This window comes from Dermacentor albipictus, chromosome 10 (assembly GCF_038994185.2).
Source record: "Dermacentor albipictus isolate Rhodes 1998 colony chromosome 10, USDA_Dalb.pri_finalv2, whole genome shotgun sequence".
In the NCBI taxonomy this organism is placed as follows: Eukaryota; Metazoa; Arthropoda; class Arachnida; order Ixodida; family Ixodidae; genus Dermacentor; species Dermacentor albipictus.
This window is the reverse complement of record NC_091830.1, coordinates 66,876,517-66,894,907: the sequence shown is the minus strand read 5'-3', so window position 1 is coordinate 66,894,907 and position 18,391 is coordinate 66,876,517. Positions and strand designations below refer to the sequence as shown.

Below are 18,391 nucleotides of genomic sequence, written 5' to 3'. Positions count from 1 at the left end.
TAGTTCTTCCGTCTAGCTCGGGTGTCACATTCAACTGTGTAGCATTGGCGACGCTGCTGCTTATTTAATTGGTTTTACTTTACCAATTGCGGCAGGTATTCGCGTTTCTCACCTCCTGCATAGTTGCCGCGGCTTCAAAAGAAAACTTTTTATACAAACGGCTCTTGGTAACGTGGCACATTCCATGAGGTGGTTGCTTGGAGCGATTGATGTGAAGAATGTTGTATCAGCGGCGACGAGATCCGAGGGGGATATCAACGGTTCTAACTATTTCACCGCCAACATGTGTTGAGCAATGCGAGACGGTCTATCAAACCGCACAGTAAGTTTTGAAAAGGCTCCACTTGCGTGGGTAGAAAAGGAAAATCCTGCTAAGTCTCGGCGATAGAAAAAAAAATAACATGGGAGCGCTTTGGAGTCAAGCACGCGTTTGTAGTGTTGCTGATGTTCGGTAGTGGTAAAACAGTGTACTAAATGTCCGCTTTTTTTCGGTATGTCAATCAGCTGATGCACTGCTTTAAATTTAGATACAGCGAGATGCTAGAGCTTTATAATGGCCCTTGTGTGCGACGGGTGGTGGCCGCAGATCAGAAATTACACTGAAAATTCGGTGGTTGTCTGCGTGGCGATGCTATAGGCAAATGATAGGAAAGTTAGCTCCCTACCTTGGTCATCAGATGGGGCATACATAGCAAGTGTATCGCCTAGGGTCCGGCTTTAGTGCTCTCTGACGCACTTGGTCTCCGGGTGGCACTGCGTGGTGGCATTGTATATCTTCTAAATGTGAGAGGATGAATTCGACAACCTCTGAGAGGGAGTTAACGAGCTCAAATCTAAGGGAGAATGCAACAGTGAGGCAGTAATGAGGTGACACCGTGCGCCGTGGTCATAGGGACAGCTGCCGTTTCGGCGCACCGCATGTCAGATACGGCCCGCCGAGTACCTGCTGCTGCTTGGTGCTGTTGTGCTGGAAGTCAATCTGGACAAAGGGTGCTTCACCGGTGAGCGTTGCAGCTACGGAATGCCATCCACGCTTCCTCCTTATTTCTACGCCAAAGAGCTGGCGACGAAGCCAGGGTCAGATCAAGATTATCAACAAGCGTATATATGTCACGTCTTCTTCTGATCAGCTACCCAGAGCGGACAAAACAGACAAGTCCTTGGACCCGAAATTTGATTTGGTCATCGGTCATGGACGACTCTAAATGGGGACGCCTTTCTTTTTGAGCTTCACTAGAGGCAACAGCGCCAGCCTGTACCACGATGGAGTCCGGAGGAGACTATCGACAGGCAGACAAAGAAACTCCCTTTCTTGCTGAGCAGAACCGTCACATTCTTTGGAAACGGTGGCGATAGTCAGGCCTACAAACATCCAACGCTCACAATTTCCATGGACCTGCCTCGGCCCCGGTTTCGCCAAAAGTTGCCTCTCGGTCGAATCAAAGGTGGGTTGAAGGCTGAATGCTAGCGGCGGATTCCGGCAAGATTGTACGACGCCATAAGGGGGATTTTGCGGACGCTGCTGCAATTCCCATTAGGTGCAAGATGGACATCCAGTTTCCCTTGTGGAGCTAAATAGCGAAACGAACTCCATTAAAAGCCGCAGCGCGGTAGTGTGCTGAAGCAACACCTGATACTTTTCATGCCAGCGCACGTTTTGCTGTCGTCTCATGTTTCTTTTACTATTTATGTTCCTTTTTGGCATAATGCCGGGAAAACTGCGACATAAACAAAAGTAATTGTTCCTTCGCCAAGCGTCAGCAGTATCCTGCACGCAACACCATCACCGCAAGCAGGACGTTGGAGGTTTCCGGACACCATTCTGGCAAAGGGTACTACCGGGCGTCTCCGAGGAAGCTTCCAACGCCGGAAATCCAACACGCACAACTAGTGATCAGCTTTGGTGATCACCAGTGACGATGACCCAGCATATTCAGGCGCACGTGAAGGCAAGGGGCCCGTAGAGGCTATTTGCTACGCGGTCAAAGGGCCAGGTGGGTAGGGAAGGGATTGCGTGGCACCAACTCGGGGTGAGGCGGATATTACCTAAGTAGGCAGTCCGCACGCAAGCGAGCAATCTGACGAATCAACTGGAGCCTTCCTCGCCAATAGAAGTGCTGTCGAAGCCAGTCATATATTCATTCAGGTGTTTTGAAGACGCTGCCGTGAGTGCACTGAAGGTTGCCGTGAACGGACACGATCCATGTGGAGCGCAAGCTGCACTTTATAGCAAGTGGCCACTTTCGGCCATCGGATTCGTAATTGCGACGATGGCGGTGTTGGTCACAGACGGGAAAATGCATCTTGTGTCAGTGGAGTGCGTGGGACGTCGGAATTGCCGGGGAAGAGAGAAGGTGGTCTTGGAGAGCAGCTATCTAGGAGACGGGACGCTTTTGTAAGGCAATGTTGTCACTATCGAAAAGCTAAGTGATTCATAAAAGGGTGTAAAGTCAGTAGGATCAGCAGGCAAAGGAAATCGGCATTGAACTCCGGCGTCTGAATGTTTCTCCAGGAAGGGTATATGACCTAGTCATCGAACTCCTGAACGCAAAGAGCCCAACGATCAATGTGGTCAGATGAGTTTTTCAAAACGACGGAAGACCCGTAAGCTTCGCCTTTAAGACTGGAACGTGATAGCATTCAAAGATCCCCTGACTGCTTCTCATGCTTCCCGTAAACTGGAGCCTATGTAGCCGTAATGCCTCCCAGGAAACGCCGGCCGCGAGTGATATGCCCGAAGGCGGAATTTCTGGTAAAAACGCGGCCTCCTGCGAGTGCCGCAATGACATGGAGGCAAGGGACATCTAGAGGTGTTGCAAAGAACTAGGCGCGCCACTCCGTAGCCCCCGAGAAACACACGCGCCGTCGCGCGCAAATGGCAGACGCAGTGGCCGGTCTATGAATGGTAGAATTGCTGGAAAAGAGTTTTCTTTGTCTTTTCGCGTAGCATAATCATGTTTGCTAGTTCAGACTAATAATAATCCGGCGCTATCATGTCTGTGGGTCATGTGTAAGTCGAACATTACGATTTTTCTATATATTTTAGCTTGAGAAATTAAGTTAGTTGAGTGGCTTCCTTGCTCCACATGGAGCGCCAGGGTATATGGGTGGTTCGAAATTTTTTTTTTGCCAGAACTATGTCCGACACCGCATTTGCTGCGACACGGGACCCTTAAAGCGGTCGCATCAATACAGAGAGCCACCAAAGGGCGTGAAAGCTCGTGAAGCCAGACGAGCGAGCATGACTGACCCTCCTACAGGGTTCAAGAAATGTCCACCTAGCTGTCTCTGCGCTTGCGAATGACCTGGTTTCTTCTCGTAAAGTGCTGGATCTGTACTCCTGGCACGGATCTCCAGAATTTACTCCAAGAAGCACGAAATAGTGGGGTACCGGACAACCGGGCCGGGACCTCAAGGATTTCTACTAGGTCAAAGCACATCTTCTCTAAAAGCTCGGGCAGTGAGCCTCTCACCACTTTTCGACAACAAAAAGGTCCAGTACACCTTCGCGTCCGCCGTGCCAAACCTGCTTATTCCCTCCGAATATGCGTCATTCCGATGCGGCCTTTATTGTTTGCAATCCGCAAACACAATACTCATAGCTAATTGGTAAACTTCATTTGCTCACGACCTGCGCTAATTTTTGTTGTGGCAACATGGGGACTCAAGTAAACACTTGGTTTCCCCATGCTATTGATGAGCCTCGTTTTTCGTTGATCTTAGTTCCTGTATTTAATCAACTTATACTTAGCATGAAGCTTTAACACTATATTTGCGACTGTTGCCTACAGGTACTACAATTCTTGTTGTTTTTTCTAACACACTTTCGGAATTGAGTACGAAGTTTCTGTCTGTCTTTGGCCAACAACAGATCACACAATGCAAACGTCATTTCTTGGCTTCCAGCCGGAACGCAAGACGAAATTTTGCACTCGTCTCACTTTTGAAATTTTTATTATGCGACACATTCAGATGCACGATCTCCGGCTGTAGTAGTGTTGCATGCATGATGTCCGATATATAAATAGAAACTATGCATTATATATGGAGGTAAAGATTCCTAACAAGATCATAGGGTTCCTCTGATGAAGCCAACTTCCGGTTTTCTCCCTGAATGTTTCTTTATTGCTGAAAAAGTGTACAAAACTTTTCAAAAACAATGTTTCATCATTTTGCTTTTTCTAGATGTGTTTCGCACGTTTACATAATATTTATTCAGTCTTCACATATTCATATATGCTATACCTAAAGGAATAAACAGGTAGTGTCTTTTTGTTGCTGATTATAATTAGGTTCTTTGTGTTTACAGCAACCGTTGTCGGTATTATGTCGGGACCGCTCCTCATTAGCTTTCAACTGCATTCTAAAAAGAACCTATCAAGACAACCTACCATTAAAGAAATGCACCATAAATTTACTATTACTGAAGCACCAGACAAATGCTCAAACTCACCGAATTTCATACCTACCAATTTGCCGAACTTTTTGTTAAAGTTTACGATTGTAGGTTGTGCGCGATTGTTGGGCACCCCCGTCCCTCGAAAAAAAGCTACTTTGCTCAGTTGTGCTCTAGTGTAAAAAAATTATTTCAATGGTCCTCATTCTCGCACAAATAAAATTTTTTTCGGAACTGCAACACAAAACAAGAATGTGCGGCGTTGCTTGGAATGGTCGGCGGTTACCCACGTCAGTATAATTCCGCATGATCGGAGCCATGAATACTTAGGACTTCATTTACCTATAATTTGCAGCATATTCATTTATAGAATTATGTCCTGGTTAAATTCAGGTCTTTCCGACGTTGGTCGGAAGTTATCGAATGATTTCAGCACCTGAGCTTCTTTCGGCTGCGCCAAAGCCTAAATACACAAGCACTGTCTTGGACTTGGACAACATGGAAATATGGCCGCACAGCTGAGTTTCCGGCCAGCGACCTTATGCTTGCCAGCGAAACGCTGTAGTAAATTGCGCAATGCTGTAGTAAATTGCGCCTCATATATCGAAAAGGTGATGACAAGCTGATTATCTTTTCACTGGCACAAAATTTGCTTCAGCAACTACTCGCAAGCCCCTCCATAATTCTTGGGCACTTGTTCTGCATTTCAGGTGCTGTCGCCACCATCGTCAGTTGGATTGCTAGGGCTTTCGTTGACTCAAACTGGGTGCACTATGCCACGCTCACTCTTCCTCCATACGCGATTGTGTCCTTGCTTAGCAAAATATCGAGCAACGAGGATAAGTCCCGGCAGTGCAAACTCCTGGAGAGCTATCCCAACCTCCTCAAAGGTGCAGTATTTTGTTTCTCTCTATAAACGCAAGCGGTTCGCTGCTCGTGCGCGCCTCATGTGCTAAAAGTCACGTGCAGGGTTGATCGCCTCCAGAGATGCTCCATCAGGTACCGCTTCAAAGCAGCTTCCTGCAATGCGGCTTTGGCATCACTCTGGATAGAAGAATAAGTTATTTTTACTGCAGACTTAGGCGACTGTAAGAAGGATAGTTATATTTTATAAAAACGTGTTTTCAAGTACAAGCGCCCACATGTATGCCGCATCGAATTCGACCAATCCATGCTTTTGTTTCTGCATGGGGTGTTTTTACGTCATTGCTGTGACTACACCTGCTAGAACTGATGTCCATACCAGTACTGCAATGTATCCTTCACGAAACGTAGAGTGCAAGAAAAAATAGGTGTGTCCAGTGCACATCATTGAGCTGTAGGAAGCTAAGCTTTCGTGAAGTGGTTAATAAAATTTATTTATTCGCCCATTTCATTCCTGCGTCTTTGGGGTATAGGGAGCTTGCGCCCACACGTGCGGTGTCATGCACTCCTTCAAATTTCCGAACAAATTATTCACACTCCAGCTCAACTGAGAGCCACATTTACTCTTGACCTCAAGAAGGTGTTCGACTAAGGAACCCATGACAGCGTGCTCGATGAACTGCAGTGGTGAGGGCGAGGGACGCGTACTTGCAGCTATATCCGTGACTTTTTACTTGCCCGCGCAATCACCATAAACATTGGTGTTACCACTTCCCCATCCTTCCCTAATCCTCAGAGTGGAACACCTCAGGGCTCCGTACTAACCACTACATTATTTAATTTGGCTGTGCGTAAGATGCATCGAGCACTTCGGTCCACATTGGACATTGAATACCAAATTTGTGAGGGGGATGTCATGATGTGTGCCAGCAAAGGCTTGCCCAGTCACACTGAAAACAATCTGCGAAGCGTGGCAGATGCTGTTTAGATTACTGCACGAAGAATTAGCTTAAACTCCTCCGCTTCGAAATATGAAATGCTGCTCGCCCATTATCCACAATGGACTGCCACAAAAATAACCATCATCCAAGATAGGTGGATATCCCACAACTCCCCAGCATTAAATTACCCAGCCTCCACAGTCAACAAGCGGCTGCCACCATATGGCACCCGCTACGGCAGGAATTGCAAGAAGTACTCGGCATGCTTCGTTGAGTGTGCTGTCACGTGAAAGAACTTCAGGTGCAAAACGTAATCAACCTACTAATCTACTCTGGGTAAAAATGCGTATCTATTGATACCCATTTCCGAATGGGTACAATGAGATGCCACTTGCTCACTTCAGGGCCGCTTTTTACAACGACGTTGTATATGGCTAGCGGATTCACCAGTCCGTCCATCCATCTGTGGGTAACCTGTACGCCTAAATCTCCTCCGGCGTAAACCCATACGCATGCACACACAGATAAATAGGGGCGCCATAAGCCAACACCACTTAGATAACACAGGAACTGTTTACTCCGATCTATGACATCACGCTACCTTGCCCGAACTTTACATTTACAGGGTTGGCGTGATGAAAACGGGGACGTCAAAGTCACTGTTGCCTACTCCGGAGCATCCGCATTAGATTCTATGGCAGTGGGGCCAGGTAACATGACGTCATGGATCGGAGTAAAAAAAAGCCTTGTGCTATCTAGGTGGTGTTGCATAACCTCCGCTAGTAGTTATGTCGTTGCTCACCGTCGTAACCTAGCGCGCGCGCAGTTTCTCTCCGGCTCTGAAATGGGTAGCCCGCACGTCATACTTACCTCTGAGGAGCCGGCAGCTTTCCATCAGCAACTCCACGAGCAGAACCAAGAACGAGCACGTCTGCGCCGTGCCGATGCTGCAGCCCGTACACAAGAACAGGCTCGTGCAGTCGAGCGCAAGCAGCTATTTCGTACCGATGATCTGGCTGCCAAGCGACCCGTCGTGTAACGAATCATTGGCACTAACCCAGTGATAAACACCCTGGCCGCTAGTTTCAGCTTCGCTTGTTAACCATCTGTACGGAGTACTTGGGCGCTAATTTTTTTACAGCGAAGCTGTATACCTCTACAGTCCAAGAAAATTCTCGTGTCGTTGTTGGCGTGGTAAGCAAAAAAAAAAAACTCCCTATACGTGTGCCGATCCAGAATAGAGTGCAATGCCGAGCCGACCCGCGACGGAAGTGCAGTTCGCCATTACGGGCCCCACATACACAGATTCGCTGGTCGTCCCTCTTCACAGAATGGAAGGGCACCGAGATTTTTTTTTTTACAATTTTTTTTTTCACTGGGGCTGTTTCTTTAAGAACCATTTGTTCTGCGCAAAATATTTTCCGCTACTTTTGCTTCTACACCTCCTGAATGACCTCGCTTTTAACGGTTGTTTTTTTCTGTTTCAGTCTATGGAGTTGATTGCAAGTCGAGTGTGCTGGCACTTACTTATGGTGAAGCGGGAATCGAGCTTTTGACTATAATAGTGGAAGGGCTGGTCTTCATGGCGATCATGGTCTTCTTAACTTCCGGCTATCTGATGCCCGGTGGCAGCATGCCGGGCCAAGAGTCGTCTGGCGACGAAGACGTCGAAGGGGAGAAGAACCTGGTCAACGCTGCACGTGGAGCCGGAGACTTCACCAACTACTCGATGCTCGTCTGGAGTCTGCACAAACGCTTCGGCACGTTGGTCGCCGTGCGAGGCACCTACATGGCACTTCGGCCCTCCGAATGCTTCGGCCTCCTCGGTGTTAACGGCGCCGGCAAGACCACCACGTTCCAGATGCTGGCCGCCCTGGTGAGCGTCTCGCATGGCGATGCCTCCACGTCGACGGCCAAGCTCAGTGGAAGGGCCCGCACAGTGAGTTGGTACTTATAATAAATGGCAGTGTTTGCTTCCACCGCCTCTCTTCGACGCCGAAAGGGGCACCAATTGAAAAATTTGCCTCACGGGAAGTTGGCTGTTCTACATTGAAGGTGGTAAATTAGCTTGAAATGAAGTTCATATATTCCACTCTAATTCGGTTTACCACTAGCGCCAAAGCTTAACGTAATTTTTTGGCACACTGCATCGAGAAACACGTTCACATTTTCAGATCAAAATCATTTGCAAAGATAGTACATGGGCCATGAACTGCACGTGAATTTTTCTACTCTTTTGTTTCCGTCACAGTAAATGCACTTAGCAACGCACACGTACGTGAGAAAGGTCGCGATTCGAATCACCTGCACTTTGCATACACCATGGACCCCCCTCCCATTTTTTTTACCCAACAGCATGAAAGTACATGACTCTCTTAACCGACAGCATCGGTCGCGTAGAGAACGAGACATCACGAAATTTTGGCCACCAATGCAAGTAAGAAAGAAGCATTTCCCCTTCAGCACACATTAGCCCTAAAATTTACTTTCAGGAAGTCTGGGCTTGATGGAACATATTGTCATCTCCGGACATTACAGAAAACATAGCTGATAACAGTCATGTATAAGGCCTTGAACACCTAATGAAGCAATTTTTTTTTTCGAACGCTGACAGCCATGCACACATATTTGCTTCGCCTGCACGCTGGCTCAAAGATGCCACCCCCCCGCCTTTTTTTCCCAGAAGTTTTCCCTCGGCAGCGATTGCGCTACGCCCACGTCGGTTGACCTAACTGAGCGTCATTTCTAACTTATTATGAACTGTTAACACACGTTCCTGAGTCCAGAGCACTAGTAAGCTACAGCCAGTGATGAAAGTGGCCCGCACAGTAAGATATCTTGTGGGGCGACTTGCTCCGTAGCTGCGAAGCGAAAACAGCGCACCACGACAGAAACACAGACCACAGCGCTAGCCCGGAGTAGTCGACTCATCCTTGTTTCTTCTGCGTTGTTAACCCGCGCACTTCCCCTACAAGTTTCGCACAATCTGCCTCGTATTCCTCGCAAACGCGAAGCACATGCCTGGCTTCATGCACTGATGACATCGACATCGGGGAAACGCTTGGCGTGCACGGAAAAATGCGTAGAAAAAGGCAAAGAAGAGGCATTGTGTTCTTATTTACAAGAGTTACGCGTAGGTCAGAGCTGTTAAACGTTGGCCCGCAATTAGCCCCTGCGTGCTCCCATTGCTATTTGTTGGGAACTCGGTCAAAGGTGCACGGAAATATAGCTGATAGCAGCGAAACTTCGGCGAAATAGAAGAACCGTTGAGCCGTGCGTGGGGTGCACATTAAAGAACCAGAGTTGGTCAAAATTGTTCCGGAGTCCCCCACCACGGCATGCCCCATAACGAGATTGCTGTTTCAGCTCGTAAAACCCCGGTATTTAAATAAATAATATTTGGTCTTAGTGATAAACACCTCTAAAGAGAGTAAGCGAAGTTCTTCGCACTTCGGCATGCTCACTTATAACGCTATGGAGAGCTTCAACGCCTCATCGTCATCACGGGTACTTCACGGAGTTTCTGAGGGCTAACTGTCCATCTACCTATACATCTATTTTGCTAACCGTTTTCACGCCAACCTGGGACAATGTGTAGTCCATGGTCGAATAGTTACAGCATTATGCTGCTCTTCTAAAAGAACGGGGTTCGAGACCAACCGTCCTATCAACTTAGGTCATTGGCTGTGCAGCTCTGTATACCTGTGTGCAGCTCTTCGACCAACCTCGTTGGTGAGGACGTGGATCCCTGGGAATGCAGGGCGGGGTGTGGGAGATACGTACCGTTTTTCAGTGAATTTCTTTCATGCCTGATTGTGGAGCACTGAGTATGTGCCTCTCGTTTCGAGGTTAAGGACTTCTACGAATCTCTTTCGTACGAACTTGGGTCGCTGGATATATCTACCGGTAGGTGCGTGCCACTGTTCAAATAGTGCGCTTGATGTCATCTTAGGTAACAAGGCAATTGCCACGAGGAAGGTTCCACAGTATAAAGTAAAAAAAAAGAAGCCTTCGGTTTGCACGGTGTCCTACGGTATCAAAGCAGCGGCGATCGCGATATTTACGGTGGGCCCGATAGACGGAGCCACGCGAGCAGTGTAAATCAACGTGCAGCAGCAACGGTGCAGCGTGAGAGGAGCTATACTTTTACCACGTACAGTAGTTTTCACGCAATTTGTAGCTAACGTATTTACGACTCCATAAAGCCATGTCACACCTAGCAGTAACAATATATTTCTCCATTCATCGCTCATTATAATTGCTCGACGCCCTGTGGCCGTATCTCGCTTCTGTGTCATAAGGCCATGTAAACCATGATCATGTCAGCAAAACAAGAAACTAACATCCGGGTCCAATAGCTCTAGAATAGTTTGCTTAGGCTACAAGAAAGTTTAAGCGCTTATTTTAAAACGGATGTCAATGATTCTGAAACAATCAATACATAGCAGAAAGAACGGATAACAGGACCTTAAATACAAGCGAAAAAAATGGGTATGTAATGGTAGGTATAGAGGGAACTTGGCGTTTAACCGTAAAGATGTAGGAGTAGGGTTGAAAATTATTTTATGTAGAACATAAAGGGGGGGGGGGGGTAATTTTGAAAAATTTGACAAGGTAACGACACTTCTTTGTACTTTGGCGCAAATTGAATGCCTTGTTACAGCCTAACTCTTACTCAGCTATTCCTGATATATTGGAACATGATGGGCAACAAATTTCTGGAGACGCAGTACCAAATGCATTTAATGAAGTCTTTACTCTAGCACCGCAACAGGACCTTGAACAAAGCCTAACTAACCACGCTCAGTTTCTACCAGTAAACAGGAATGGAGCATCGCTTTTCCTTGCTCCAACTACTTCTCCTGAAGTATTTTCGTCTATTAGAGCTACAAGCAACAGCAAGTCACTAGACGCCGACGGTATCCAGATTCGCCCTATAAAGTATGTGCTCGATATTATAAGCCCTATTCTAGCCCATGTTTATAACTTAATATTATCAACAGGTGCCTTTCCTAAGAGAATTCAAATTACCCGCGTTGTTCCCGTTTTCAAGCGTGGTGATAAAACAGCATTAAATAATTATCGGCCTATATCAATAATTCCAGTATTTTCTAAGGGTATTGAGAAAATAATGCATGCGCGATTACTCTCATTCTTTAACCGTCACCATTTGATTGCAGACTTTCAACATGGTTTTAGAAAGCACCGCTCTACGGAAACAGCCCTCCTGAGCCAAAAAGAAATAATTTTAGACGCATTCAGCCGGAAGCATATGGCACTAGGCATATACATAGATTTCTCTAAGGCTTTTGATTTAATTAATCATTCCATCCTTCTTAACAAATTAGAAATGTATGGTGTACGTGGAACCGCCCACTCGCTTATGACATCTTATCTGTCCCACAGATCACAGTTCGTAGATGCTAGTAACACAATATCTTCAAGGAAGCCAGTTATCACTGGTGTGCCGCAAGGCAGCATTTTGGGCCCACTTTTATTTTTGATTTATATAAACGACATTGTACGCTGTACAGATAACGCTACATTCGTTTCGTATGCCGACGCACAACCGTTTTTATTACAGGCAACGTGGAAACAGATATAGAAATAAAGGCTAATAAGACGCTGTCTGACTTAGAGCGGTGGTCCGTGATAAACTGCTTAAAAATCAACCCTAAGAAAACAAAAGTTATCTTGTACGCGCCTAGAGGAAAGTTGTTGACAACTAATATGAATTTGTGTCTGGGCAGTGAGCAGTTAGAGATAGTGGATTGCGTTAATATCCTTGGGGTGCGTTTTACAAAGCACCTAACCTGGAATGAGCATGTTGATCATCTGCAATCTAAATTGTCATCTGCCATTGGTGTTATTGCTCGTCTGCGTCGCTTACTCCCGACCAAGGTAAAAATTATGCTGTACAATGCTCTGGTGGTATCTGTCATGCAGTACTGCGTCATGGTGTGGGGTACAACTGGTGTGACAAACTTGCACAAACTACATTTGCTACAAAAAAGAGTTGTGCGTTACATAGGTGATGTCCATTATACGCACTCCACAAAATCACTTTTTTCTAAATATGAAATTCTTCCTGTATTTTGTTTTTACAATTATAGGTTGATGTTGTGCTACAAAGATTTCGTAAAATTTGGCATTGATGATACAATTCATCTGGCAAAACTTCGGGAAAATACAAATATTCTACAGACCCGACATAAAGAAATGTGGTTCGTACCTACCCCAAGAACCTCTTATGATGAGCAATCTTTATCCTATACATTACCTTCGCTTTTAAACCTATTAGACCGACAAAATTTTGATCCCTCCAGAAACCGAAACTCTCGCATTAAACGTTTTTGTCAACTTATTTATTTGCAAGACTAGACATTGCCTTCTCCTAATTTTGTTTTCCACTGTTATTTATGAGTGTTGATTATTTCTTGCCGTCTTGTTTCACTCTGTATTACCCGTTACATTGTGATGTTTTTTTTTTCATTTCTTGTGTATGACTGGCTGTCATCTTGCTGTTATGCCAACTTACAAGGGGTCGGGACCTCGTCAAGCTGTCCAAGCTTTTAGTCCTGTACTCCTCCTTCTTTAAGGAAATAAAATGATTGATTGATTGATTGATTGATTCTTTGCTCCTGAGCCTCTGATTCTCTGAAAAGAATACGTTTACCTATAGCAATCGTTTACACAGGACCTTGACGTCTACAATAAACTTGCAAAAGAAAAAAAAAAGAATTGGATTGCACAGCGCAGGCCTTGCCATGTCATGACTGGCAGCGTAATGCTATCCTTAAAAAGAAATATGTACAGCTATTGCATTCCCTCTCTATTTGAACTTGAAACTTGAATGGAAGTGAAGGCCGCGCAACCAGCGGTGGAACTGAAATTGTTAGGCCTAATGTTAAAAGATCGGACGCTATCGTGCTGGATTAGAATTAGATAGCCAATGGGGTACCCGATAACTGCAGCTTACTATATCTATATATATATATATATATATATATATATATTGTGTGTGCGAAGATGAGTAAGTAGAATCCAAAGCTGCGGAAAAGTAGATGCGAATAAACTGGGAACTATGATTGCTCGAAATGCCGTCGGCGAGAGAAATACAGAAGTAGTTACCCGAGGTTGCTGGGAGACGGATTTTACTTCCAGTGGACTCATTATGATAATGATGATGATAAATGTTGGCGGACGCCTAGATGGATTTATGTGAGTGGTTAAATGTGAAACTAATACTAATCTTTTCGCAGAAACTAAATATGAACAGGAATAGGGATGGCCTTAGGAATAGCTAATTTCTTCTCAGCTTGCTTTCCCTGCCTTGCTGTGATTTCTTGCACGACAATGTTGTTCATTGCACAGAGTGAGACTAATTACAACGCTATCCATGAAAGCCCCAGAACAGTTCAAGTCACGGATCCCAAGAAAATTAAATTTAAAGCGGATTATTACACGATCACTCTTCATGCATAGCGATAGCCATGAAAGTTCGTTTTCAGTTATGCGTCCCTGAAACCTCTTTTGGGAATTAAATGGACATACTGTCTTAAATGGACATACTGTCTTAAATGGACATACTTTTGTAATTAAATGGACATACTTTTGTAAAACAAAACAGTTGCCTGACTATTTTCTGCTGCGATAATAAGCGGACTGAAACCTCGATGCCGCATACGAGTGGAGACAATAGCACTTTCCCTGGTGCGCTAGCCAACATCGCATCCCAGAGCACTACTTGAATTTCATATGGTGAATATTTTTCCCTGCACTTTTGTTTTTGTTTACTATTATTGTGTTTTAGTTTTTTTTTTCCTTGCTCCCCTCTCATCTGCGTTTGACAATCAGGAACAAACGGGACATCATATACTGTGATTTTGTTACTTTTCCCTGAAGTCAAGCTTTTATAAATGTGTAGGTGCTTAGTGATGGCTTTTCCTTTCATCCACACGAAGTGCGTTAAGAAATATTGAGAAGTCCTTTATTGGGGATTTTTATGTGTATTCTTTTCTTGTATCTCAATCAAGCAACATTTAAAGAGTACTAGTGATATTAAAGCTATAAAAAATATTTGTGTCAAGAAGTGCCGCAATACTTGCCTTTTACTGAGCTATAATAATGACAGCAGTTTTCTTTTCCTACCACAAATTGGCATCAGAAACATCCCAGTACGAGTATATTTTTTTATGAAATGCTTGCAATAAAAATAATTTGGAGATAACAAACATGTTACACTTCACCAGAGCAAAGAGACACATTTCAACAACTTGGGTGAATTTTGAAGCAGTCAGTTTACTAATTGAGGACAATATGTTCGTTATGTTAACAAAAATCTGTTTTTCACAAATCGCGTTCAAGTGTTGACTTGCGCAACATCGAGCCTAAAATGCGCGAGCCATAGTTTACTCCGTGTTTTCCACGGATTTCCCTTACAAAATATGTCCTCGCAAACGCTCTAGCTTTTCTATTTGAATCGATTTTGATTTCAAGGGACTTTTCACGTAGCGCAGACTGACCGTGCTGTTGGCATGCTCCTACAGCATTCCCGTATAGATTTAGGTATATGGGCATCCCACGCCTCGATATGTTACGTGCGGGTTGTATTGCCACACAATTCCATCACTAAATTCGCTCATACCTTGTCTTTCTTTCTTTGCAAAGTGTTTCCTCTCAATTTTAAGGATGGAGGCCCACAAACAAGTGTCACGAAACAAAACACCGACAGCGCACGCCTTTTATGTTACATCTTCTCAAACTGAAATATTAAATGTGTGTAACAATAAGAGAAACCTGGAAATGATGTACTTTTATTTTCTATCACGTGACTACGCACTACTTCCGGTAACGGCCTACGGAAGAGGCCGTGTGCTTACCAGAAAGCTCTCCTTCGTACATAGCGTTCGTCGCCAGCATTTCCGGGTAAACGTTACGGCTACAAGAGCTGCACTTGAGCGGAAGCGTGAGCAGCAGTCGGGGATCTTTGAATGCCGTTGCATTCCGATCTCAAAACCACAGCTTAAGACTCCTTCAATTTTTTTTCTTTGTATTTAAGGAAACAAAATCCAAAACTCAAAGGGTACGAGCTTTATGCTCACCCTGACTACCCGCAAGTAGCCACCTTTGCCAAGAAGGATGTCACGATTAGCGTAAATTATTCTTTTCGGGAACCTATTCAGCACCAGATAATCACGATTTGGCCGCAGAAAAGGGGCAAACCTAAAAGAATTATTGTCAACGTTTACAGTTCTCCCAGAGAAAAACAGGCGGATTTTGAAAACGTGGTGGCCATCGCGGTGCCACTCGCTCAAGGTAGGGACAAATTAATATTGTTAGGCGACTTTAACGCACAACACTCAAACTGGGGCTACAATAGAGACAATCCCAAGGGCATATTTTTAGCAGACGTTGTAGAGCGCTACGGACTTTTCCAGCTAACTCAACCAGATATCCCAACGCGAATCGGGAACAGCGTGTCCCACGACACTTCCCCCGACCTCACGTTTACCAACAACGAAAGTGAGACGCGATGGACGAACCTAGGTGAAAACCTAGGAAGCGATCACTATATCTTAAGCATATCGGTTAATACAGCCAGAATTCGAAGAGCTATTGGCAAGTCAAGGCTATCCGACTGGACCAAATTCCGGGAAAAACAGAAAACAATCGGCAGCATAACAGACGTAGGAGAATGGGCCGAGCGGATCCGAGTTATTCACTCTAGGGTCACAAAAGCAATTGAAACGACAGCGGAGGCTCCAGCCGTGGATCGTCACCTCTTGCATCTCTGGGAAGCCCGGAGAGGCCTCACAAAAAGGTGGAAAAGGCAGAAGCTTAATTGCAAACTCCGGATACGGATAGCTCAGCTAGCGCAGGAAGCTAACGAATACGCACAAAAGTTAAGCGACAGCAATTGGCGTCAGTTCAGTGACTCGCTTCGGGGCACCTTGACTACAAAGAAAACATGGCGCATTCTTCGAAGTATGATTGACCCGGGAGGAACAAAAACAGTCGCGAATCGCACACTCAAGCTACTTGAAAACGAGTTTGAAGGTCGGGAAGCTGACATGATAGACAAAATTAAAGAGATATACGTAGGAACTGTACCGACCGGGCAATCCACCAAACCCGTTTACGAAGGTCAGGACCAACCGGAACTGGACGCCCCCATAACCTTTGAAGAGGTTTACGCAGCGGCCCACTCCTTCAAGAAAAACACGACCCCAGGGATAGATCAGGTTACGAACGCAATGATTCGCAATCTAAGTGACGACACGCTAAAGAGCTTCACCAAATTCTTTAACGACACGGTCTGGACAGAGGACGGCGTCCTTCCAAAAGAATGGAAGGAAGCAAAAATTATTCTTATTCCAAAACCAGGTAAGCCTCGTAACATCAACAACCTTCGACCCATCTCCTTAACGTCGTGCGCGGGGAAACTCTTTGAAAAGGTTGTGCAGGTCCGGCTCTCGACCCACATAGAGCTAAACAACATGTTCCCCTCCAACATGTTCGGTTTCCGACCCCACGTGTCTGCGCAGGACGTTTTTCTACTACTAAAACACGAGGTCCTGCACCCCAACAGAGGGTCGGAAGATAAATTTGTACTGGCATTGGACATCAAAAAGGCCTTCGACAGCATCTCCCACCACGCTATTCTGGAGGGACTGGAAGCGGTGAACTGCGGAACGCGAATTTATAACTACGTGCGCTCGTTCCTCAGCCACCGCACGGCCACAATCGGATTAGGCTCCACGAGGTCCGACACCCTCAACTGTCCCGACAGAGGTACCCCTCAGGGAGCTATACTCTCTCCACTGCTCTTCAATGTAGGGATGAGAAAGCTAGCCCTGGAGCTAGATAAACACCCGAATCTCGGTTGTGCGATATATGCCGATGATATTACGTTTTGGGCTCACCAGGGGTTCTACGGGGACAAGCAAGAAACCCTTCAAAAGGCCATAGACGCAGTCGTGGAGTACGCGAGGGCGGCGGACATGGTATGCGCACCCGAAAAATCGGAATTCATTCGGGTGCGTGCGAAATACGCAAGAAGGAAGGACTGGGTGCCGCTCACTCTGACTCTCGACGGGGCACCAATTCGTGAAGTGGAGACACTCAGAATATTGGGGAAGTGGATACAGCAGAATGCTGGAACATCTCACACCCTACAAAAACTAAAGGCGGTCACAGGAAACGTGGCCAGAATGATAAGAAGAGTGGCAAGAAGCAGAGACAGCCTAACTGAGGGAGAGACCATCAGCCTGGTTCACGCATTCGTAATTAGCCGACTCACATACGCCCTTCCATATCAGGCCTTGACAAACCAAGAGATTAAACAGGCAAACGCAATAATAAGAAAAGCCTTCAAAGCCGCCCTTGGTCTTCCCGAATGCGCTAGCACAGAGAGATTCGAGGGACTGGGCCTGCACAATACTTTTGACGAGTACGCAGTCGCGACGTTATATGCCCAGAAAGAACGACTTTGTTCTTCAACTCAGGGCAGGGAAGTATTGGCGAGGTAAGGCTTTCCCCTGAGACCCCAGTATTGCGGAGAGGAAACGGCACAGATAGACCGCAACGTTCGATCGCAGATCGCGGTGGCCCCAATTCCCAAAAACATGCACCCCAAGTACCATCTCGGACGACGCAGAGCAAGGGCAAAGACCCTTCACAAACGTTTCGGCATGGGACCGGGGGTGTATTATACGGATGCCGGTCGAGCCAGCTCAGACACTTTCACCATAGTTTCTACATGCAACAACAACATAACAACGGCATCCTTCAAAACCGCCTCGGCATGCGTGGCAGAGGCTGCAGCCATCGCCTTGGCCATTCAGGACCCCGAGCGCCAAATCAATTCGGCTGTCATATTATCCGACTCACAAGCGGCTTACCGCCTGTTTTTACAAGGAACGGCACCCAAATCAGTAATCAAAATTTTAGGCACTCAACTAGAGGGGCACCACACTATCGTCTGGTGTCCGGCACACGAGCGACTGGCAGGAAACGCTAGGGCAGACCGTATTGCTCGAGGTTTGTACGTCCGAGCAACGGCATGGCCTAGGGATGACCTTCCACCGAATTCTCGTGACATCCTCCTACAGCAAAGGCAGGAGCGGAGACGTTTTGGACATCCTCACTCCGATTTCAACAGCCAACAGGAGAGGGACTGGCGTCGTAT

The 18,391-nt window shown here is 46.0% G+C and overlaps 1 protein-coding gene across 1 annotated transcript in view; it reads left to right on the top strand.

The window, feature by feature from the left end:
• The window catches only part of LOC135897950 (phospholipid-transporting ATPase ABCA3-like), a 162,000-nt gene that overhangs the window by 128,292 nt on the left and 15,317 nt on the right, over positions 1–18,391 (top strand). Inside the window, exons 20-21 of the mRNA XM_065426664.1 lie at positions 5,107–5,286; positions 7,689–8,140. Coding sequence (XP_065282736.1) covers positions 5,107–5,286; positions 7,689–8,140 — 632 coding nt within the window. The remainder of the gene's footprint in view (positions 1–5,106; positions 5,287–7,688; positions 8,141–18,391) is intronic.